The sequence below is a fragment of the Panicum hallii genome, chromosome 2, assembly GCF_002211085.1.
Source record: "Panicum hallii strain FIL2 chromosome 2, PHallii_v3.1, whole genome shotgun sequence".
In the NCBI taxonomy this organism is placed as follows: Eukaryota; Viridiplantae; Streptophyta; class Magnoliopsida; order Poales; family Poaceae; genus Panicum; species Panicum hallii.
Window position 1 is genome coordinate 14,914,716 of NC_038043.1, and position 25,052 is coordinate 14,939,767.

A 25,052-nucleotide genomic window follows, 5' to 3' on the forward strand; every position below is an offset into this window, starting at 1 on the left:
CTTTAATTTATTTTCTTTTAATTTTAGAATATTTACTATGAATTTTATATCAATTACTTCACCCTAAAACGAAATATAAGGTTACTTAGATTTTGGGCATCCATGCCATTGCATTGGTTTTTATTAATGTGCTTCAGTTGAGTTTAAATTTGCTAAATTTAAATTCAATTGAATTTGCTTGATCCTTTTCATGTTTCTTCCAAAAAATTTATTTTCCCCTTTTCCTTCTTTTTCTTCCCCTCCTTTTCTTTTCAGCCGAGTAACCCCGAACCCCTCCCCTTTCCTATCCTTTTGGCCCTACCCAACAACCCTCTCTCTTTTCTCTCTTCGTCCACCCCAAAATCTCTCCCCCAGTCCAACACGCTCCGCCGCTTCTCTCTCTCCACTCCGCCGATAGGTGGACCCCACCTATCAAGGTCACCCCCAACCTCCCACCTGACCTAGACTCAAGTGAGTCTGAGCCAGCGCGCCTTCCTTGGCCCGCACACCAAGGTCCCTCCCTTCCCCCCTATAAAAGCACCGCCACGTGCCCCCCTAACACCCCACCGAGGACCACACCACCTTCACCCACCCTGAAACCTTAATGCCGCTACCTACTTGAGCTCGGCCGCCACCCAATTCACCACTCCACCGCACTCCCTTGATGACAAGCAGTCGCCGGAGATCTCCCATGTGGTAAGGAACTCGTCCGTGTTGTCTCCCTCTCCATTGTGGTCTCCTCTTCCTGGACTTCCTCGGTGGAGCGAGCTCTTTTGACTTGAGCCGCCCCTCACCGTCACTGCACCTCTCCCGTCTTTAAGGCCCCTCACCGACCTCACCATCATTTTCCCACCTTGCTCTCTCTCCCCCTCTCCTTCCCCCCTCCAAACCTGACCCCTCCAAAACCTGGCCGGAGGCACTAGTTCACATTTTCCAGTGAAGCTCCGACCATCCGCTGCTGCCACCGCTCGCCGTCGGCATCCTGCGCTGCCACCCGCTCCGCCATCCCCGGCTCGAGCCGTCAGATCTTGATCCGCCCACTCCGCCTAGGGTTAGATTAGATCTGATCTGTCGGATCAAGATATGACAGCTCGGGCCGGGGATGGCGGAGCGGGATGCCGGCGACGAGCGGTGGCAGCGGTGGATGGTCGGAGCTTTGCAGAAAAATGCGAACTCGCGCCTCCGGCCAGGTTCATATAGTACTCGCCTCTCTTTGTAATTCTCGGATATCATCAATAGAGCCATTTCTTTATCTTTACTTACGCATGGTTTATATAATGCTTTGTCATACGTATGCCCCTTGCTTAGTTTATATGTGTATCATATACCTTGCATGATTAGACGAGTAAATCTAGTGCCACGGTATTGGTTCCAGTATTTGTATGTTTGCTCTAGTGCAATGTCTGTCAATCCGAAGAGTCGGGGTTCCGCGCGGGGCGCTTGAGTATCGTTTATCAATGCAAGCATGCGGCCTGGGTTGGTCAATTGTTGCTGGATGTAGCTTTAGCCCATGTTTTGTAGAGGTAGGCAGGTGGTAACAGCTCTATCCGTCCTCCATAATCCTCCACATTTGGGTCGAGCAGTAAGAGGTCCATAAAGTAATCAAGTTGGCTGGTGGCTCCTCCGCCAATCATGTGCGGTTCTCTCGGTAGTGTCTAGGAGCCTACAACTGGATCCTGATTATGTGTATGTGTATGTGTATGTGTATGTGTATGTGTATGTGTATGTGTGTGTGTATGTGTGTGTGTATGTGTGTGTGTATGTGTGTGTGTATGTGTATGTGTATGTGTATGTGTATGTGTATGTGTATGTGTACGTGTATGTGTATGTGTATGTGTGTACAATATAAGTTGTATTTTTAGATTAGAAGTACATAAGTCTCTAGTAGTTCTCTTCTACCTTTCTCCCTGCCTATATCTATGTGATGAGCTTGAGTAAAACTTGTGTGTCACACTACCTCTACCCATATATTATACTTACCCATGTTTGTACATTGGATATTCAATCAAGATTTAATCATTAACTTAGTTATTCTATAACCACCGTCTTCCCTGTGGAAATATAAATACAACACCCGGATACTCATGGGTAAAATACTATGACAGTATATCCGTGCGCTTGTGGATTTATCTGTGACTATAAGAAATACCAACACCTTACTAGTGGCTCTGGATTATTGTGGAAGTTTTCAGGTAGCTCGAAGCCAGTCATGCACCGCTCTGTTTCATCCAAAAAAAGAAAACAGAACAAGGATAAACCTACTTGAGAAGTAATACACTAAATTTTGATAATTCTTAAACAAAACAGAAGGGCTTATTGGTATGCTCATAGGCTGGAACAAGCAAGTAAGGGACCTAGGAGATATCAACAATTCAACCCATCTGCTAAAGCTGTCAGACAATGGGTCAAAGATGTTAAGTAAAAAAGATCCAAAGGACAACAGTGTACCTAATATAGCTGAGCTAAGAGCTGCATGTAAATGCTTCAAATGCAGAGAGCCCTGGGTACTAGGACATGCAAAAACCTGCAAACCAAAGCAAGTTTATTTTTGTTATTTTGGTGGAAAATGCAGAAGGGCAAGAGGATGTAGCTGTGGTTGATGACAACCCAACATCTGAAGAGGGAGAATATCATGATGCTCAACCACACCTAGTCTTAAATATTTTCATGCATGCTTTGTGTGGAACCTTACCAAATTCAAACACATTCTCATTAAAATCCAAATTGGAAAGAAGACAGCTAATGCTTTGGTGGATACCCGCAGTGATGTTTCATTCATCAATGCGAAATTTGCAGGAAAAAGCAAGTGCCAAGCAATTGAATTCAAACACACTCAAGAACAAATACCCAATACCAATCATTGAGGATCTTTTGTATGAATTGTTTGGAGCTAAAATATTCTTCAAAATTGACCTCAAATCTGGGTATCACCAAATTAGAACGCAGACCCAAGATATACCAAAAACAGCATTTACCAGACACATGGGTCACTTTGAGTTTGTTGTAATGCCTTTTGGATTAACAAATGCACCAGCTACATTCTATCATTAATGAACTCTACCCTGGCTCAATTTCTCAGAAAGTTTGCTCTAGTTTTCTTTGATGAAATTTTAATCTATAGTTCCACTATGGCTTCTCATCAGGGGCTTAGGACCTAGTATGGCAAGGTATGGCAGCCGCCATACCTTGATTTTTTGACAACTACCACCAGGTCTTCCACTGTTTTGTCGCCGGCAGCCATAGGAGCTCCGACTCCAACGTTCTGAGTAGAGGAAGCGGGTGCTGGGGGCAGGGAGGAAGAAAAATAGTATTGGGCCATGCGAACCATTATGTGCGCTAAATTGGACCGACGGATGGACTCTTTTTGTTTAATGGGCCGGCTCCGTCCATACATGCCCCATTGAGTTCCACCTGACGCTGCGACTCGTCTCCTGAAACGCGCGGGATTCCCGATCGAAGACGAAACAACGAGGCCGCGAGGCAGCAATCTGGTCTCCTGCCATCCGGTGCCACGTCTGGCGAGTGTGCGATGGCAGCAAGCTGTGCTTGTCGCCGCGTCTGGCGAGTGTGCGCCGTGTCAGCCGCAGCCAGCGATTTAACCAGCGAAGAGTCTAATACGAGAGGTACATAAAGTGAAATTTGAATAATTACTTTTCAGTTTTCATTTGTTTTCTTCTTTGCTTTGGTGAATTGATGCTACCGATCTAAGTAAGTAGATGTTAGATCATCTCTCTATATATGTTTTGTACTTCTAAGTTTCATGCTTAGTGGATTATTACATTTTGAAATGTACATTACATACTACTTTTAACTTGAATCTTAATCTTTCGACAATTCAGCGACCTCGCCATACCTTGAATTTTTTCCCCGCCACTGCTGCTCATATTATTCATTTGAGAGCAATTCTAGAAGTGTTGAGGCAACATAAGCTGTTTGCTAAGATGAGCAAATGCACATTTGCTCAACCAGAAATTGAGTATTTGGATCACATAATCAATAAGGAAGGAGTGACTACTTATCCTAGTAAATTAGCCATCATTCAACAATGGCCTCAGCCACAGTCAGTGACTCAGCTAAGAGCCTTTTTGGGCCTAACAGGGTACTATAAAATATTTATTCAAGGCTATGGAGTCATTTGCAGACCATTATTTGATTTGCTCATGAAAAATTCATTTCAGTGGACTTCTCACCAAAGTCATGCCTTCAACAGTTTGAAGCAGACTTTACCAAACCATTCATACTGGAAGCAGATGCTAGTGGGATAGGAATTGGGCCTGTTCTTGTGCAGCAAGGCAGAGCAATTTCCTTCATGTGCAAAACCTTGTGTCCAAAGGCTGCAGCCTTATCCACTTATGAGAAGGAGCCTATAGAAATTTTGGAAGTTTTGAAGAAATGGTAACACTATTTTGCCAGCACATCAGTGATCAGAACAGATCAGCAAAGCTGGAAGTACATCCAAGATCAAAAACTGGTAGAGGGCATCGAGCACAAACTTTTGGTCGAACTTCTTGGTTACAATTACAAAGTGGAATATAAAAAAGGAAAAGAGAATAAAGCAGCTGATGCTTTATCTAGAACCACACATGCTACTCAAGTTCTGGCAATCTCATATGCAATTCCTGTATGGATGGAGCAGGTGGTCCAAAGTTATGAAAATGACAAATTCAGCAGTGATCCCATAACAAAGCTAAGTATTGATCCTTAGGCAGTGCCTGATTATACTTTGAACAATGGTCTTCGCAGATACAACAACAAGCTGGTAAAGGAGACCAAGGAGAACTCAGACAACAGCTTTTACTTAGCTTCCATAAGTCTGCTTTGGGTGGTCACTCTGGAGAAAGAGCTACTTATCACAGATTGAAGCTTCTATTTTTCTGGCATAAGATGCAACAGCATACAAAAGAGCTTGTCAGACAATGTCCTACTTGCTAGAAGAATAAATCTGAAAAATGTTCTTTACCCTGGTTTACTAGCTCCATTGCCAATCCCTGATATGGGATGGACCCACATATCTATGGATCTCATAGAAGGCTTACCAAAGTCTGAAGGCAAGGACGTAATCCTGGTAGTAGTGGACAGATTCACAAAGTACTCTCACTTCATTGCCCTTACTCATCCATATACTGCTCAAACAGTAGTGAACTTGGTCCTTGACAACATCTTCAAATTGCATGGTCTGCCAGAAGTGATCATATCTGACAAAGACCCAATTTTTACTAGCAGCATTTGGCAATCCTTATTCAAGGCCATGGAAGTGAAATTACATATGAGCTCAGCATACCATCCCCGAACTGATGATCAAACAAAGAGAGTGAATCGGTGTTTGGAAAACTCTTTGAGGTGCATGTGTTTTGCTTGTCCAAGGAAATGGCATCACTAGTTTTCTTTAGTTGAGTGGTGGTATAAATTCCACACATCTCTCAACATGACCCCATTTCAGGCTTTACATGGTTTTCTTCCCCCAATGGTGGCTGAGGTGGTGAAACCTGATTTCCCTGACCTATCAGCTCAAGAACAAGCAAGGAACAAACAGTTGGGAAATCAAGTGATTAAAGATACTCTCCAAAAAGCTCAAGCAAGAATGAAGAATCAAGCTGACAAGCATATGACTGACAGAGAATTTGCAGTTGGCGACATGGTATACCTGAAAATCCAACCATACAGGCATACTTCTCTCAGTGCTCATAAATCTTTGAAGCTGCATTCCAAGTTTTATGGCCCTTTCAGAATTCTAGATAAGATAGGCAAAGCAGCCTACAGATTACTTCTCCCTGAACATTGCCAACTACACAATGTTTCTCATGTCAGTCAACTCAAGAAACATATTGGCGCTCAAGCAATTCCATGCCCTGAATTACCATTAATCGATGAAAAAGCAATATCAAGGTAGCTACACACTCCATAATGCAGAGGAGAATGATTCCACGCAACAACGAGCCAGTTGTTCAATGGTTGATACACTGGATAAACATGCCTGAGTCTGTATCTACATGGGAAGATGCTGCTTTTATAAGAAAAGTCTTTCCATCCTTTCATCCTTGAGGACAAGGATGCTTAGGAGGAGGGTATTGTCAGTAATTAAGAAGCTCCACCATTCAGATTCGTCAGTATAACATGAGCAGAAAGGGCGGTGTTCAAAGTAACGTTTCAGCGACTACGAGGATGTCGTCTACACTCCATCCGACGGTCGAAGATCAAGCTAGACTGCTTAAGTCATTCGGCGTTCCTTTTTCAGATGTTAAATAGTGCTTACGTGTAATTTTCGTTTACCTTTACTGACCGTGCCACTGCTATTTAGGCGCTGGTCCTTGGCTTGTAATCTATCTGGATCCTGAACAAGTAAACCCTAGATAAGAACTAGTTCTAGCTGTAGCGGCTCGTCACCACGGCGGCCTACTGTATCAAGGAACAGATCCAACTTATCTTGCCGATTCAGTGCTATAGCAGCTTGTTCTTCCAATATCTTGTTCTAGTTCTAGAGTTATATCTTAGTTTCGCTGCATTCCTCTGTGATTCTTTCGGTATCTTTGCTTCGATCAGCCGGTTCCTGACAGGATTGGTATAAGCAGGCTAAGGAAAATAGTAAGGAAACAACGCTGCACCATCCTAAAATTTGAGGATAGGAAATATAGATGGTACTGAATCGATGATATTTTAACCCTCGTGATAAGATCTCCTCCAGCAAACAAGCTAATCGCGAAAATGGCGTTGTACTCTATCGGTGTTCGGTGGAATGGTCTTTTGTCTTTCGAAAAAGGGAAACAACATCCTTCAGCAGACAACGTAGAGCCCCATGGATATCGCCGTCCTACCGTCAATCACTCAACGGTCCTCTCCTTTCCAGTTTAGTTGTACAATACGCAACGCATCCCCTACTTGTTTCTCCGTCCTGCTCGTCCTCCTCCCCACATCCACATCTCGAACCTGAAACCTCAACTCCTAATCGCAGTGAACAGCCAGGGCGTTCGAGCTCAAGGTTAGCGGCGGTAATGGGGATCGACCAGCCCATCAAAGCATGTTCCTTTTCCTCCAACTCCCTTGCCATCCAGTTCTTGTATCATCCCGTGCATTGCTTTTATTATGATAGATTGATCCCGCTGACGATCCAGGGTTGGTTCTTCATGTCTCAGGGGTTTTTCTTGAATCGTCTCCTGATGCCACATTTGGTTTTTATTCTTGGTATTGATTAGAGTACTGAATCCGTTACCCTGCTTTTGTTGTTTTTTCTCTGAAAAACACAGAGGAAGAGAGGGAGGCCAGCCGGTTCCCGGCACCCCAACACCCAGATGGAGCAGAAGATGGCATTGGTCAAGCAGAGGATGGCCTTGCTTGATAGCGGCGGCGGCGATAGTGACAAGGATGACGATTACCACCCAATGGTGAGTCCTTGTGTCACATGATTTTTGGGCTACACTGCAGTGTTTCTAGACACACTATTTCAGACTAGCACCAATTCATAACTCTAAAGTACTGTAGAATGTGTTGCTATTGGAGTCTCTTTGTTTGCTAAGTTTGGTAACTCGTCACTCAGAGTAGTATCTTCAGAACTATAGTCATAAGTCAAGTCCAGAAATTATTCGGAATGTTCTTCTGTAAATTCCCACAAATATCTGGTACCAGAATTATCGTAAGCATTTTCATGTTATCACGGTACATTTTCCTTCTGGTCTACTGTCAATGTGATATTTTCATGACATATGCAGTGATTGCAGGATGATGAGCTCTCTGTTGTTGTCGCGCACCAACCTGTAGTAATTCCTTGTGGTGATACAGACGATGACGGGTTATTCCCATAAAAGTAAGTGTGCTGCCACTTCATTTCTATTGTACACATCATGCTGACTATGTTATATAGTTATACACTACAGATGCAGTTTATTTTTCCTTTTCTCTTTTTGGACGTGAAACAGTAGGGGAGGACCCTACACATAATTATTACTAACAACATATGTGAATTTGCAATTTCTCAGAGCAATACTACATGACCAACAAAAAACAACAATTTAACAGTACTGCAATGATCCTTGTTGTAAAATTTATTGTTCCAATCTTTCTGAAACTGCTCGGAATATCATTCTTATCATAGATGGTGAGGCCAAGGAGAGTACGAAGAAAGCTTCATGGTGTTCCTCAAACTGACGATGCCAAGCACATTAGCAAGGACATCCATATAACTACTGGAGTAAGGAATTTCTTATCATGGAAAATTATAATCAGCATAAAGGCTTTAAATTTTCATTAATAAGCTCACATGGATTCAACATTGCTTATTGAACACTTCAGACCTTTTACCTCTCACTCAGATTTTATGAATTGAATTGTGTCAGAGCACAATACGTGTAAACATATATTTTGAATGGATTTAACTGATTCCCTTTCCACAATTCCATCTGAAATTGTTCTGTTTGTGGAAGTTCCACATTTTTTTTGTCTTTTGTTGGTAATAGACTGAAGGGTTGAACTAACGCTGAACAAGCAACTTGACAGGAATCTGATGTTGATGGCCGTCAGATACATGCAAGGTAATTCAACTCTTGTTTTATTTTTCTATGGTCATGAGTAAACTGTATCTCAAGTTCTCAAGTCTGTCCACTTATGCACTTAATTAAAAAATTGTAGTGTGGACGACAACTGGGAATCTGCTATGTCTAGAGGTCAGGAGATACAGGCCAATTTACCAGTAGGACATCCTAGCTCTGTCAAGCGTATGTTACAATCCCACGTCGTCAGAGGTTTTTGGCTGGTAAGTTGCTATTTGTTACTAGCTATTTAATGTTTGCCCAATTCTGAAGAATTTGATATCTGCTTCTTATCAAAAACATGATGAACCAAATAGAGAAATGAGAGGAAATACTATATTCAAAATCACAATGAAGGCTTGGAAATGTTTCAACTCCAGAAGCATAGGACAATTTTCGCTGTGTTCCTGGGGGCCTAAACATATTGCTCTGACATTCATGGAAATACCCAGAGCACAAAATCAAGTCTGTGAACCAAAAAATGTGCAAGCTATTGGCATTTCCTAAATATCTTGCAATTTGGCACTTTATTGAAAAGATTCCCGTGCTTTAAGAAAATAGACAACCACATGTTCAGTACAAGCCACCCTAGATCAGCATCCCTTTTGCTTCATCTGTATTTGACGTTCTTGTCCCTCTCCTAGGGTTTACCAAAAGACTTCAGTCAGAAGCATCTTCCAAAGAAAGAAGCTGGAATTGTGCTCGAAGATGAGCATGGAGAAGACCATCACACGACATATTTTTATTACAAGCAGGGGCTTAGTGCTGGCTGGAGAGGTTTCGCAATTGATCATGATATTAAAGTTGGCGATGTTGTGGTTTTTGAGCTCGTGAAGCCAACGAAATTCAAGGCAAGCTTTTTGTTTTTTGGCTTTTTGAACAAACTGGCACGAGGCTGTGCCAGATAAATACAAGGACTTGGCTATAAGGCAAGTTTTTCCCCAACGTGCTGTGATTGCTTAATCTTTGCACATGTTACCGCGATTTCTTGAACCATTTCATTTGCATACTGAGTTGTTCAATTGTCGTTATTTAATACTCACCCCCCCTCATTAATCTAATATTATAAAGTCTTAGTTTCTATATGCCTTTACATTCAGGTTTATATAGTCAGAGCAAATGAATTTACTACGACAGATGTAGATCTCAATCTGCTGAATTTGGGTGCGAGCAAGAAAGAGAAGCAATCGAGTAAGTTCTTGCGGTTTCTGCAACCATGATCCATCACAGTACACAGAAATAGGCTAACTTTTGAATATCCTGAATCACCAGAAGAAGAAAGTTCTGAAGACGTCATAACTGATGAGGACGCGAAGGTTGGCACACCCTATCGCGAAGTACCCCCTAGTGATGGCAGCACTACAGATGGCATTGGTTTGGATTCAGACATCGATTTTGATGACGTGACAAGTTTCAGCAACGTCAACTTGATCCTGGACTGCCTGGCCACCGACTGTGGATTTCATGATCACCTACGCCGGATATACTACGAGCTCTGCTGTTCCCGGAGGTCGCTCCTCCACAAGAACCTGCTCAGACAGTTGCATCCCACCCTCGTTGCAGGAGTGATCGTGGAGACGGTCAGCATCGCGGAGGGTATCAGGGCCTGCAAGGCACAATCATCTTCCCGTGAGGACTTGTTGAATCGGAAGAAGACGCTCGAGTCCTTTGAGCTGCTGGGTATGAATGTTGCGTTCTTGCTCAAACGTGTCAACGAGCTCCTCGCTACTCGGTCAGGAGAATCCTCAGAGTGGCAGGAGAAGTACAAGGAACTGAAGCTGGAGCGGGCTTGTGCCGGGGAGAAAATGAAAGTTCTTGAGCTTCAGTTGTCGAATGTGAAGGATGTTATGCAAAAAGTGGACGTGGAGATGGTGGAACTGGAGTCAAGCTTGAAGAAAAGCGATGAAGCACTCCAGGAGCTAGCCTCTGCGCCATGGTGATCCTGATCGTGATAGTTACCACAGACAACATTTTGGGACCAAACTTTCAGTAGTAATGTAAAGAATGGCCACTGCATCATGTCTAACGATGGTGAATTTGATTGTTAGGAGTTATCAGTGGCTGACAGACTTCTTGTCCAGCAGTGACCGGGGACACTCCCTTCTGCTAGTGTAATCTCCATCCTTCGCTGTAATTGTTCCTGCATCATGTGCTTTGCTCTGAACTGCCAATGGGCCAATCCTGTGTAGGCGAGCTAAGAAAAAGATAAATCCTGTTTTCATTGATGCTGAAACAGAGGGAGGAGGATGGTAATTTTGTGCAGGTAAATGATATTAACCACGTAGGAGATTTCGGATTGGGAATTCCGCTGTTCCCAAACCCCAATGCGAGAAAGTCAGAAACTAATATTTACTCTACTTGGCTACTACTGCCTCCGTCCTATAATATTGCTACCTTTAGATTTTTTTCATTGTCAAACTTTTTAACTTTGACCAACAATATCTTTAAACATAAATTATTTTAAATAGAAAAGATTACATATTATGATAGTTGGTTTCACGATCAATCTACTAACATAATTTTTATAGTATTAGTCTCTATGATTGTTTTGCTATCTACAGTCAAAATAAAAAAGATTTAACTTTGAAAAAATCTAAACTTAGCTATATTCTGAAATAGAGTGAGTATTGTTCTTTTCCCATGTCTAATACTTCTTGATCTCGTTTTTGCCTCGCGTGGCACCAAGAAATGGAGTGGCACCAAAGTCTCAAATGTGACCTGGTCGCCGGGGACAGAACACTGCGCGGGAGCAGCATTAGCATGAGGCCAATAATAGACCATGGCCCTGTTGTATTTGCATCTGACCTGGCTGAAGAAATGACAAAGGGCATACAGTATTTTGGCCGTGGCCCTCTTGATGCTATTTTGGCTGATCATAAGATCGAGTGCTACCAATAGGCAGGCTGCAGACAGATGTTACTAGACAGGGGGGCATCCTAGCCCTGTGTGCGCGTGTTATTTTTATGCTGAAGAAATGCAGCTAAATAGGCATGCCAAATCCAGGTAACCACGCTAGATGTCGCTCACGGGAATGCTGAAGAAATGAGGCAGCGTCTGCAGATGGAAGCATCACTGTGTACCCCGCTCACATGTGATGCTGTTAGCAGTATGCAGCTCTTTTACAGACGCATCTTTTGCTATAACGGAATGAGCATCAGCCGCAGCTGCAGCCTAGAGTACTGGCAGTTACAGCACCCCAAACGGGTAGTGCGTGGTCAATCAAGATATTTGTTCAGGAAATAAAACATAGTACTATATACAAATGTATATTGCACTATAGATTAGAGTTGTACAGTAGTGTGAAGAGATGTGGAAGCAGCTAGTTTTTTTCAAAACATAGTAAAGACGCGGATGCTCGTGTACACGCATGCACACTCACCTCTTAAGATTACCAAAGACACTGAAGGCACAACCACCTCCGAGAGATAGATCCGTTAAATCTCGAGATTGCTGTTGACGGGTATGTCGGCTACCACCGAGAGAAGAGCGCCGGTTAAATTCTAGAATAAATACAGAAAGATATGAGCACTCGTACCGAGTTAAGGTTTTAAATCCCGATGGTTTTAAATCCCGATGGGCAAATTCCACCGCAACAAATCCTACTAGCTGAGTTACGCTCAGTTTGTAGCAGTCGGCGATCTAATTTTATAGTGAAGTGGGAAAGGTCACCAGAAACGAAAATGATCACTTGATTTAAGTTCATGGTCCGAAAAGTTCATATAATACGAATTTCTTTGGAGAATTTAAGGTTTACCCAGATTATAGGTCCACACATAAGGTTTGGCATCCACGAGATGCACCGTCCTCCATGCAAGTTTATCACTAGTGGAGAACATGCATTTAGTACTCCAGATTTAGGTACCATAATTCGAGACTAGTTTGAATATAGACATTAATACTGAATGATAACATCAATCAGTATCGATGTATAGCCTTGAAGGCCTCGAGGACCTTCCAGCCGCTATAAAAGCACCGATGAGAATTAGACCAGGTACTAAAGTTATCATTACTACCACATTAGTACCAGGTCCAATTCCCCACCGGTATTTTTTGATGAATGGAAGACTCTTTTTTTCTAGTAGTTCATGTCGGTACTCACGAAAATTTGGAGAGAATAAAGTCAAATAATTTTTCCGCAAGTCAAAATGGATGAGCAATAATGAGTGGTAGAGCTCATTCATGAATACCTAACATATTGTGGAATTTTTTTTACTGAAGTCAGTAGAGGAAGTCCCAATCTATTTTTTGTATTTTTTATTTGTGACCCGTTTAATTCGCTCCCATGAAAAGTCTAATCTAGACCTGCTAGATTCCCTTTTGCCTAACATACTGTGAAATTGTGTCCTACATGGGATCGAATTTGAATTTCTGCATAGACATGGAACATATCCTTACTTACCACCTATGAATTTTTCGGAACCTTTAAGCAGAATTTATAATGAACTTGCAATACTTAGAAAATGAGGACCAAATACACCTGAGCTGCACCTCTATACACAAACCTACTCTTTCCATTCAAAATACTTATTATGTTAACCTTCTCAACTACTTTCCAAGATACACATTATCCTAAAACTTCTATGCATCTTTTATTGCTATTTTCTTTGTTTCTTGGCCTTGCTAAATAAATGCTATCACTCTCACAAATAAATAAAACATTTCTTTGCAATGTACTCCCTCCATTTCAAAATAAGGTGTGGTTTGACTTGGTATAGTCTTCAAAACTAGACTTTGATTCTTAATTTCTCTTTTCATACAACATGGAGCAACAAATTCATGAAATAAATAATTATCGTCAAGTGTGAATCCAATTATAACTATTTCATATTACAAAATTTTATACCATGTGAGAATACTTATTGGTTGAAAATGATCTTTAACTTTCAAGATACGTGCACCCCTTATTATTATGTGTAACTCGAAGACCATTCTTAGAGGAAGATTTCATAAGACGGTTTCCATGGCGGCCAAATCCTCGAAACTAATTTTAGGTGATGCATGAAACTATTAGTATACCTCAAATACATAATTTCATAGACAAGCCATAGACATTAATTATGATACATCGGATTAGATGAAATCAGATGAAATGAAACTTTGTAGCTCTTTAATACATTTCATAGTCTTGAAAACAATATACATCCAGTTTCATCGTGATGAAGCCAATCTCTTCTCTACCATCTTAAATATTCTGCCATGACATCAAATTTATTAATGTGGCATATCATTTAATGCGGATAAAACTTCCACTGAGAATAGTCTAAAGCAACAATTTGCAACCATGTTCCTCTTGTTGGAGGGGCATATATTCAGTGCTTGTATGCAACTCGATGCTAAGACAATCTATTTTTTTATTAATCATCTTGCACGACCATACATCGATAGATTTCTCTCAAGATGAGTAACAGTTCGCCTCGAATAATCAAAATCCAGTTGCTGATATTACGGACGTAGGAAAATGTGACGGTATAAGTAATTATGAACTGAGCTCGACTAGAAGACATTTGTCTGCTTGGCAGCAGCATAGAAAAGGGCCATTTGGCCGTGTACGACCCATGTTGTGTGCCTACTTTCTCCAGACTCCCGGAGAAAGATTCCTGCAGCAAGCAGCTACTATACTGCCGCTTCTCTGTTTCTTTCTTTCTTTTTTACTGTGCACGACCCATTCACCCATTTGTCTGCACGGTAGAACGCGTCCCTTCCGTAGCTGAATTCGGTGTGGCAAGCAGCTAGCGTTCAACCGTGCAGATAAACATCGAGCATAGCCTTTTATTAAGCTAAACAAGGTATTCCTAATACTGTACGTACTGCTTGAATTTTCCCATCAACGATGCTGTTTGCTGACGCTACATTGGCTACTTGCAGAAATGGTGTAAGCCGTTGGAAAATTTATAATTAGATTGGACATATGAAAGAACTCCATTAAAAATAGATTCGCTGCATTATTAAGTTAAAAATTATTAGACTCGATTTATTGTATCGTTATGTTGATAACTTTAATAATAAAATTATTGTATTTGTTGATACAGTATAAAGCTAACGTTCGATAGAGTATATAACAACTCTTTGCTTTTGCCCCATAATAAAGAAAACAATTACTTACTTTATAGAGTTTCCCATAATATAATAATATAAATAATTCTTTCGGCTATATATGTTGTTACAATAATTACAATTGCAAATTATATTTGCCCTAGTAGTTTCTCTTAAAATATGTTACCAATTGCTGCAGTAATAATCAATTTCATATTAAAGATCTATCAGATACGAATCTTTTCGTATACGGTTTTCAAATCCTAATACGCAAGAGAAGGAAGGAGTACATTCTTTTTAAAAACAATACCTTTTAGAGCTAAACGTAACTTAACATAGCCAACTAGTTCACTTTTCAACGGTTCAACCTATATGCAGATAAAAATAAAATCCTTGGTATCCAGCACTTCCAACGCGGGCGTAGCACGCAGTAGGTGTCTCTGTTCTTCTTGGTCCTGTCCTGCACGCTGGCTCCCGTCGATGCAATGCAATATATCTATGCGCGTTTCGACAAAGCTAAGTCCTGCATGTCTGATGATGCGCTGTGCCGCCCGTGTATTCTATCCGCTCCCGAACAAAGAGCACCAGGCCAACTCCACTCCACGCCACCAGCTCGCTGGTGCCTCCCACATGCGTGTGCCGCTCTGCTCGCCTGCCTGCTCCGCTCTGCTACCCCTGACTGACTACAATAATATTCAGAGAACCGTTCGTCCTCTCGCACACTTATATTGTCAAGGCACATCGTGCGAATAAACGGGTCAAGTATACAGTTTCAGTGTACTGCTCTGCAAAAATGTATGGTAGAAATCAACCTCCGCATCAATGTGTTTTGCGGTCTCTCTTCGCTTTACTAGGTATCAACGGTTATTTAGTCAATCTTAAAAATCTGACAGCTCTGGCTCTCGGAGATACTCGTACAGGTAGGGTTCCGTGCGAGGATAAGTATACGTACGTGTATACGAGCGTCTGCGTATGTGTAAAAAGTTAATTGTCTACAAAATAACAAGATTTCGAAAATCCTTAAAAAAGATGTTAATGGAAAGAAAAGGAACACAATATCCTTGGAGATTTTGACTGGTGAGAAAGTGCAAAATTCTTACTCTGCTTTTGGTACGCGTTACTACCCTAATCATCACAGATATACACGCTGCTGGGCAGGGTAACTATATCCACCCTCGTACATCCAAGTAGGATCTGAACAATTATTTTTTATTTGTTTAGTTTACCGTCATAATCTGTACAAATCTGGAGATGCAATCTAGTGCTATCAAGCATCTAGAACTTTTTATTAAAAGCAAGCAAATGGCGCTTGTAAAATAGCCGATCCATGAGTCGTGCAAAGATTTTTATCGAGTTCTGAATCCAAGCATCCATGTAACTCCAAACACATGTAAATCATTTTATCTAATCTTGTATGAAATTGTACTTTGTTAATATTTGTTCCTAAACATACCGTATTCTTTTGATGATGAATGTATATTCATTTGAAGACCGACAGATTTTCAGCCATTCATTTAGCGTGAGTATGAAGCCATATAACTAGAAGTGCAAGCTATATGTCATTGTCATCATTAGCTAACAACAACAATGGCATCTGAGTTTGCATTGGGTCTAGATATTCATATGACATTTTTTCAAAATGGATGGCAAAACACACAAACACATTCTGTGGTGTTTAGCCACCAAGACTACCGAGAGATACTCCGAGGTAAGAGATTTGTAGGTAGGGTGTCGCCGAGATCAGAAACTCAAATATGCAAGCAACGTAATATTTAGACAGGTTCAGACCGCGATATGCGTAATACCCTATGTCTTGTACGGTATTTTGTATCGTCTTGATTGGTTATTGATGCTGTCTTTGGAGGGGATCCATGCCCATCCCTATATACTCTGGGGGATAGGGTTACATGGAATCCTAGCCCGATACTAGCTTACGAGTCCTACCCAAGTGCTACTCGGGTAGTTTCCGTCTGTACCAACTAGTCATACTCGAATACTTCTATGCCTCATGAGCAGTCACATTACTCCGGATTTTGATAAGCCCCCGAACTCTTCGTAGTTAAGTACTGCAGGCTTTGAGTACTTCTAAAATCATCTTCGAGTTCTTCAAAACTCTGTCTTGAATATAACTTCCCGGTACTTTTTGTATGCTTCAAGGCTATGAGGTGCTCTTAACCCGAGTAGTTTAAAACTTTTATACGAGGTGCGATAAAAATCGCACTCCACATGGAGCAGCCCTCGAGTCTTAGGTTGAATCGAAGAATCAGACTGACGGTGAAATTGGTCTCGAATCTTCTTTGTCTTTCAAATAAATTTGAAAAACAAGTCGCTGATGACACGTGTGCTGCAGCTCCCGATCCTTAAATCCAAATCCAAAGTTTGGTAAAAGGATCCAAAAGAACGTGGCATGCGTTGTAGAATATTTTTGAGAAATTGAATTGATTGGTTTGAAATTCGAAAACCCCCTTTTTTGGATAAAATCCCTGAAAAAATGGTTAAACAAATAACTTCCTCAAACAAACCCTAAATTACCGCTCAAAATAAATCTTATCCCTGATTTAATGGCTAGATAAGACCTCTGGCTTAAAAATTTTAAAACCCCCTTATTCCGGAAATAAAATCCTTAAAATAATGGTTAAACAATTATCTTCCCAAGATAAATCCTCAAAAGCCTATTAAATCGGGTTCTTTTGCAAATCTTCAGAGTAGTTTTGCGGTGTCCAGACCCCGAGCTTATGAGCCAGGTGAGCAGTAGCAGCCACGTTGAGTATTTTATTGGTGTCCAGTCCCCGAGCTTGAGAACTAGCAGAGTCATTGGAGATGTGCTGAGCGTCCTGGAGAGTTGTCACCAAAGGTTGACCTGAAACATGAGATATACACATTATGTAGCATAATATGCAAATACCAAAATTTACTCAGTATAAAAATAAACTTGCTGTGTCGAGCTCTTGTTTAGACCATCTAAATCTCCCAGGTAATCCGCCTGTTACGTTTAAACATCCGGTCCCGTTCTAGCCTTCGCTCATAGCGTGTATGAGATCTTTGTCCCGTGTACGCATAGAGTCTCTTAGGCTTGACTGAAGATCCGAGGTTTCACGGATTAAGGCATTTGCTACCCGAGTAGATTAACGACCGTTAAGAGAAGACAACATATGGAGGAAAAAGTAGTCATTGTTGCGAAAAAAAGAATGCTCGTTAGCATAAAGTATAGTCGGCGAGAGCGCGGGTTACGTGTAAAGTAGTCGGTTGTGGTGTAGCCCTTGAGGGTAATTCCTATCAATGGGCGTACCCAAACTAGTGGTTGACATGAACAATCTTGTCGTTAACAAGTTGGAGAAAGGCATAAGTCACTTAGCTTAATTCATAGGCGATTTGTTGATGAAGCCATCTAGTCGGAGTCGATTCCGGCTAGTTGTTAAGCGTGCGGCAGCCATCCCCAACTAGTTTCTAGTTGAGATAAGTAGTCCAAGTAGCAACGACATGTCATCATTGCGGCGCTAGCTGAAGTCAAGCCGAGTAGTCGAGATCGTTAGGGTTTTGATCAAATCAGAGAGTTGAATCTCATCAAGATCTTGGATGAGGTTGTCGATGTCGCGATGGGATGCGGATGCAGATGCCTCCAGCTTCCTGGTGTCGATAAGGTGCTGACGGAAGTTGCCTGCGCCGTTGGCGACACAAACCCACGAGTCGAAGATGAAAGTGGCGCCCTCCTCGAGTGCAACGGTGGTGAAGTTGAACGATGCCATTGAATTCGCCAGGGGATCTTCGATGAACACCCCTACCCGACGCCAACTGTCGGTGTTTAGCTGCTAAGCCTACCGAGAGATATCCTGAGGCAGTAGATTTGTAGGTAGGGTGTCCCCGAGATCAGGAATTCGAAAATGCAAACAACACAAGGTTTAGATAGGCTCGGACCTCAATGTGAGTAATACCATACGTCCTGTATGGTAGTTTGTATTGCCTTGGATTGGTTATTGATGTTGTCTTTGGAGGGTGTCCGTGCCTGTCCTTATATACACTGGGGGACAGAATTACATGGAATCCTATCCGATACTAGCTTAGAAGTTCTACCCGAGAACTACTCTGGTAGTTTCCTTCTGTATCAACTAGGAATACTCGGATACTTCTATGCCTTATGAGCAGTCCCGTTACTCCGTTACTCCAAGTATGACACATTCGCACGAATGCGTACCATGTCAGTCATTCAAAAGATGTGAGAAGCAATACAGGTCCATAGATAGCAAATTACATCATTTGTCAATATAAAAGTATTTAAGAAATCAAAACATTCATAAGACACTTGAAAAAAATTCCATTTCAGCTCTTACTCCAATATGCATTCTAATTATGTATAGAATTAAGATTTATGGATTTTAATAGAAAATAAAACTACATACATAGAAAATGTTGCATGTATAAGTCGATATCCTATCCATGTGGTCTCTAATATAATACTTTGGCTAGAAAATTCCAAAATGTATTCTTTAAAATATCTAAGTTACATATTTCTACATAAATATGTATGCTGCAGTTTTGGTGGTCTCAGGCTGCTAGTGAGCAGGCTTGAAATATAAAGCATTTTAATTTATTCTATGTAAAGATAGTCTAAGTTTGACCAAATTTATTGTGAAAAATATTAATATCTAACACATTAAATAAGTAAATTATAAAAATATATTTCTTAATGCATCTACAAAATATTGTTACTCTTTTCTATAAATTTGATCAAACGTAGACCTTTTTAACTTAGGACAAACCGAAGCCTTGTATTATAAGATGAAGGGAGTATGTATCTATTAGCACAACTCCAATTCTCAGGTTTAGGCAGGATTTGCAGTTTGTACACTAAATTAAAATAGTTTAATATCTATGTTTGATCTAAGTCATAAGAAATTGGTTCATCACAGTCTAGGTACCCATCATCACAGTTAGACAAAACCCTCTGCGAGACAGGTAAGTTTTACTGCTTTTGTGAATGTATATTCCCTTCACACACATGTTCCAACAATAGGTTTCCTTTCCTCTATTCTCCTGGAAAGGCAGCCCTGCCAAGCCAAAGGACCAAAGGTGGAGCTAGCAGAGTGAGCTTTCTACTACCAATGCGTCCACATCATGCATGAGGGGTCCAAAAGCTGACAAAACAAAAGTACTTGGCGTGCGTGCTGCATCAACCTGCTACCTGCTCTCTTTCCTTGGCCCATGCGCACACCGGAGCATGGGTATACCTTATCCATGGCGAGATCCCCTTCTACTCCATCACCACGACTAGTCGAGCTCGAGTATGATATATCCCTTTCACCCCATTCCCTTTAGCCCCTTTTGATACCTCAAAGGCAGGGGAGGGGTCTCTCCATTCTCCATTGCTGCTTCGCTCTCCTCTGCTCCATTGCTTCCGAGTCTCCACTCCACTCCCTCCCATCTCCTCCCAAGTCTTCTCCTTCCCCCCTTTGCCACCGTTTTGGTGAACCACCTTCTCAACCAATCCAAGCAAAACCAGCACCACCATTGGCATCGCCACTGCCACAGCACCTCCTCTTCTTAACCTCCATGTATGCTGCATGCCACGGCATCAGCACGACTCGCCAGTCACCTCCACCGCCATGGCCGGCAATGGCGCGCCTCGCCTTCTCCGGCTCCCTACTGCTGCCACCTCGTTGCCGCTACTGCGGCTAGCAGTGCTGCTACAACTGCTGTGCCTCGCCTCGGCGCTTAACCAGGACGGCACACTGCTCCTCTCCTTCAAGCTCTCGCTCGCCGACGACCCGCTCGGCTCCCTCTCCGGCTGGGGCTACACCGACGCTACGCCCTGCGCGTGGAACGGCGTCGTCTGCTCGCCGGACTCGCGGGTCGTCAGCGTCGTCCTCCCCAACGCGCAGCTCGTCGGCCCCGTGGCCAAGGAGCTCGGACTCATTGAGCACCTCCGACACCTTGACCTCTCCGGGAACGCGCTCAACGGCACCATCCCGCCCGAGCTGCTCCGCGCGCCGGAGCTCCGAGTGCTCTCGCTTGCCGGCAATGGCATTACCGGCGACCTGCTGGAGCAGGTCGGCCAGCTGCGCAGCCTCCGCGCGCTCAACCTTGCTGGCAACGCGCTCTCCGGCGCCGTTCCGCAGAACCTCACCCTGCTCCCCAACCTCACCGCCGTCTCGCTCGCCAACAACTTCTTCTCCGGCTCGCTCCCCGGCGGGGGTTTCCCGGCGCTTCAGATACTCGACGTCAGCGCCAACATGCTCAACGGCACGCTGCCGTCGGACTTTGGCGGTGCCGCGCTGCGATACGTGAACCTGTCGTCCAACCGCATCGCAGGCGCCATACCGCCGGAGATGGCGTCGAACCTGCCGGTCAATGTCACCATCGACCTCTCCTACAACAACCTCACTGGCGTCATCCCGGCGGTGCCACCGTTCTCGGTGCAGAGGCCCACGGCGTTCGAGGGGAACGTCGAGCTCTGCGGGAAGCCGCTGGACAGCCTCTGCGCCTTCACGTCTTCCTCCGCCGTGGAACCCCCAAACGGCCCCGCGAAGTCGCCGCCGGCCATCGCGGCGATACCGAGGGACCCGACCGAGGCGCTTCCTGGCGATGACACCAGCAGTGCCGCCGGAGCGTCGGCGTCGGGCGAGCAGCGCGGCCGGATGCGCCTTGCTACCATCGTCGCCATCGCCGCTGGCGACGTGGCTGGCATCGCCGTCCTCTTCGTGGTGGTCCTGTACGTGTACCAGGTGAGGAAGAGGAGGCAGCGTCAGGAGGTGGCGAAGCAGAGGATGGGCGTCGTGTTCAAGAAACCGGAGCCGGATGAGTCGCCGGACACCGTCTGCCGGAGCCTGTCCTGCTGCCTGCGTAAGAAGGCCGGCGACGACAGCGACGACACGGAGGAGATCACGGACGAGGCCTCCTTCGCCACCAAGGAAGGCATCACAGAAAAGAACAGCAAGGAAGGAGTCGAAGCGGCGAGCAAGAAGATGGGCGGCGACGGCGCGGTGCTGGTGACGGTGGACGGCGGCGCGGAGCTGGAGCTGGAGACGCTGCTGAAGGCCTCGGCGTACATCCTGGGCGCGGCCGGCGGCAGCATCGTGTACAAGGCCGTGCTGGCCGACGGCGCGGCGCTGGCGGTGCGGCGGATCGGCAGCGACGACGCCGGCGTGCGGCGATTCAGCGAGCTAGACGCGCAGATGCGCGCCGTGGCGAAGCTGCGGCACGGCAACATCCTCCGTCTGCGCGGCTTCTACTGGGGCCCCGACGAAATGCTCATCATCCACGAGTTCGCCGTCAACGGCAACCTCGCCAACCTCTCCGTGAAAAGTGCGTAACTGATCTGGTCTGATCTTCCCAATGCCGAACGCCATTGATGTTGGACATGCTGCTAACGGATGGGTATGCAGGGAAGCCGGGGTCGTCGCCGATCAACCTCGGGTGGAGCAAGCGGCTCCGCATCGCGCGCGGCGTGGCGAGAGGCCTCGCGTACCTGCACGACAAGAAGTGGGTGCACGGCAACGTGAAGCCGAGCAACATCCTGCTGGACGCGGACATGGAGCCGCTGCTCGCCGACCTCGGCGTCGACCGGCTGGTCCGCGGCGCGGGCGCCGGGCACAAGCCATCGTCGGCGGCGGCGTCGGCGCTGGCGGGGCGGTTCGGGAGCAAGCGCTCGGCGAAGAGCCTCCCCGACCTGTCGCCGCCGCCGAGCCACGCGGGCGGGCCGCCAGCAAGCCCGCTCCCCTCCGGCGCTCCCGCCGCCGGCGACACTGCGGCGCACTACCGGGCGCCGGAGGCCGTGCGGAGCCCGAAGCCGAGCGCCAAGTGGGACGTGTACTCCTTCGGCGTGCTGGTGCTGGAGCTGGTGGCCGGGCGCGCGCTGACGAGCGTGGAGCTGTGCCAGTGCGCGGCGGACGAGAAGGCGCAGGCGCAGGCCCTCCGGCTGGCGGACCCCGCGCTCCGCGACGAGGTGGAAGGGCGGGAGGAGGCGGTGGCGAGCTGCCTCCGGCTGGGCGCCGCCTGCTGCGCCATGGCGCCTGGCAAGAGGCCGTCCATCCGGGACGCGCTGCAGGCCATCGAGAGGATACCTGCCCTGGCTGCCGCGTCCTCCTCGTCGTCCTGCTCCACGGCGGCGCATCGGTGAAGAGAATCTTGGTCGTGACGACGGTTGTGATCTGTGATCCTGTGAAGGCGAGAATTGGTCGTTGTTGATGCGTGTTTTTCGTCTCTTCTCGTTCTCTGTACCATACCACAAATTCACGGTTTTGTAAGCCCAGATCCTGAAAGGAATCGGTTTGCATTGCATCTCATTCATGCTACTACTCGGTGTCAGCCAGGTAAAGGCTAAACAGTCCGTCACCTGCTGTTTAGCTATTTATTTGGATATTTAAATGGTTATTAAACGGAATAAACGGCTGATTAATAGACAGAGCTAGTCAATGTGCCGTGTAGGCGAATTGTGCTACTACTGCCATGGCGTGCGGTTCATTCAGAGGTCCAGCAATCTCATCTGGCAATTAATGACATCGAATGGAAGCTAGCTAGTATAAATGCAAGTCTCTGTCCTGCTAGTAGAACTAGAAAAAACATTCCTCGATCTGTCATCATGAACTGCCATTAGCCATTATCAAAGGAGCTCCAGGTCCCCTTGTATTTCTATTGCTTCAAAATTACAGATACTAGTGCCGAAATAATCACAGCGGGCGCAGGATATAAGACTTGCTGTGACAGCTCTTGCACATTTCAGAACCTAGTGCTGCTAGCTAGTATATGCTAGTGAAGCAGGCGAGCAGGACGAAGGCATGTACAGCAACAGTTACATCGCCCGTGATGCGGATGGGGATTTTTTTTATTCGAAAAATTGCAGATGGGGATTCGCCTCCGCTCCGAGCGCGGGAAGGGAAGGGGAAGACTCCAAAAAGCGTCGGGGCTTCACTGGATGGCGCGGGGGCGCCAAACCACTCGCGAACAAAGCAACAAAGCATGCATATGCGGCCCACTCCTCGGTACGGCGGATGCCATCATTTTCGTATGTACTCCGTTGCATGGCCTGTCTGCCGGGCGCCGGCTATGTCTGCGTCTACGTATACATGCCAAGGGTTATTCTAGTCATTAGGGTAGGAAAGCTTGCACAATTACTTTTAGGCAAAATTGGATACATACCACTAAAAGAACCCATCTTTAGATATATACCATCAAAAGATTCAACTACAAGTATATAGCATCAAAAGATTGAATGTTACAGGCATTGCTTCCATTATCATCACCGTTAGTTTCATTCTTTTTTCTGCCAATATAGTACGTGAAAGTTCCAATTTTGCCCTTCTCCAAAACACATCAACACAGGCGGCAGCCAGCCCCAAACAAACTCTAGTCAACTCATCCCCGCGTAGAGTAGAGACCGCACAGCGCGTCTCCCCAGCAGCGCGCTCCCCCAGCACCTTCCTGGATTCCTTCCTCTTAAGCTCCTCCTCACCGGCGGTTGCAACCACCTGCCAGCGATGTGGCCATGTGGCACAAGGACGGGGGGGGGGGGGGGGGTGGGGTCAACGGCAGCCTCTACCTCTACGCCGTCTCGCCCGCCTTCTTCCTCACCAAGGCGCGCAGAGGGACCTTCACTCTGGCTGCCTCCGACCCTAGCCATGTCGTCATCCACCACGCCCGCTACCTCCTGGACAGGAGGGATTCGGCGCCTACTCACTCTTCAAGAACAACTGCGAGGACTTCATCATCTACTGCAAGACGAGGCTGCTCGTCGAGCCCGCTTTTATTGTTGGTTGCAGCGGCCAGCTCGCATCCCTCACGACCGCCTTCAACACGGTGGCCTCATCGCCGCTGCGTTTCCTCACCGCCAGCACCCGCGGCCGGCCTCGCCCCTGTCACCACCGGCTTGTACTGCATCGGTCGATATGTCTTGGATATCGGCGTTCGCCGGGATGTGGTCAAGGTCCCTGTCAAGACCCTTGTTGCGCAGGCTACTCCTCCTGCTATGGAGGGAGAGGTTGCTGAGCAGTCAAAGCTTCCTCGCCTGCTTGCTGAGAAACCATCCCATCCATTGCAATGAGAGATGTATCGTGGCCATATAATTACGTTCTCAGCAAGGATACAATGGTCACATTTAACATGGAGTTGATAGAAATGGTAAGCAGCTAAGAAGTATCATCTTTTAATGGTATATCTCTATAATTGAATCTTTCAATGATATATCTCTAAAGATGGGTTCTTTTTAATGGTATGGATTCAATTTTGCCTTACTTTTATAGTGGTCCTAACTCGTGGTAAAAAGTTAAATAACCTGCTCCTCGTGTCTCTTGTGCGCTATATCACTGACGCTTCTTTTATCCAATCTTGCTTCTGATTTTACTCCAGCCGCGCACAATAACCAAAAGTGCTTCCTAGCAGAACCACAGGCAGCTCACAAGATCTTGTGCAGTGATAAGTAGGAAATTGCAATCGGCCTAAGGGCCCGATGCAATGGTGACAAACATATGCAATCGGCCTGCCTGTTGCGACGATTATAGCGAAACACAAATAAAATTATCAAAAAGGTTA

At 45.1% G+C, this 25,052-nt stretch overlaps 2 protein-coding genes and 1 pseudogene across 2 annotated transcripts; all 3 read left to right on the plus strand.

Annotated features, from left to right (window-relative positions):
• The first annotated feature begins 5,443 nt into the window (after positions 1-5,443).
• Positions 5,444-10,585, plus strand: LOC112880902 (B3 domain-containing protein Os01g0234100-like). Its single transcript, XM_025945633.1, has 7 exons — positions 5,444-5,617; positions 7,221-7,358; positions 7,692-7,762; positions 8,599-8,722; positions 9,143-9,349; positions 9,599-9,689; positions 9,771-10,585. The coding sequence occupies exons 1-7, from the start codon at positions 5,444-5,446 to the stop codon at positions 10,436-10,438; spliced, it is 1,473 nt and encodes a 490-aa protein (XP_025801418.1). The 3' UTR covers positions 10,439-10,585.
• An 8,981-nt stretch (positions 10,586-19,566) lies between these two features.
• On the plus strand, positions 19,567-22,929 carry LOC112882482 (probable LRR receptor-like serine/threonine-protein kinase At4g37250). Its single transcript, XM_025947552.1, has 2 exons — positions 19,567-21,830; positions 21,911-22,929. Exons 1-2 carry the CDS (start codon positions 20,090-20,092, stop codon positions 22,642-22,644), a joined length of 2,475 nt encoding a protein of 824 aa, XP_025803337.1. The 5' UTR covers positions 19,567-20,089; the 3' UTR covers positions 22,645-22,929.
• Positions 22,930-24,009: 1,080 nt separating this feature from the next.
• LOC112880903 lies at positions 24,010-24,624 on the plus strand (annotated as a pseudogene).
• The last annotated feature ends 428 nt before the right edge of the window (positions 24,625-25,052 follow it).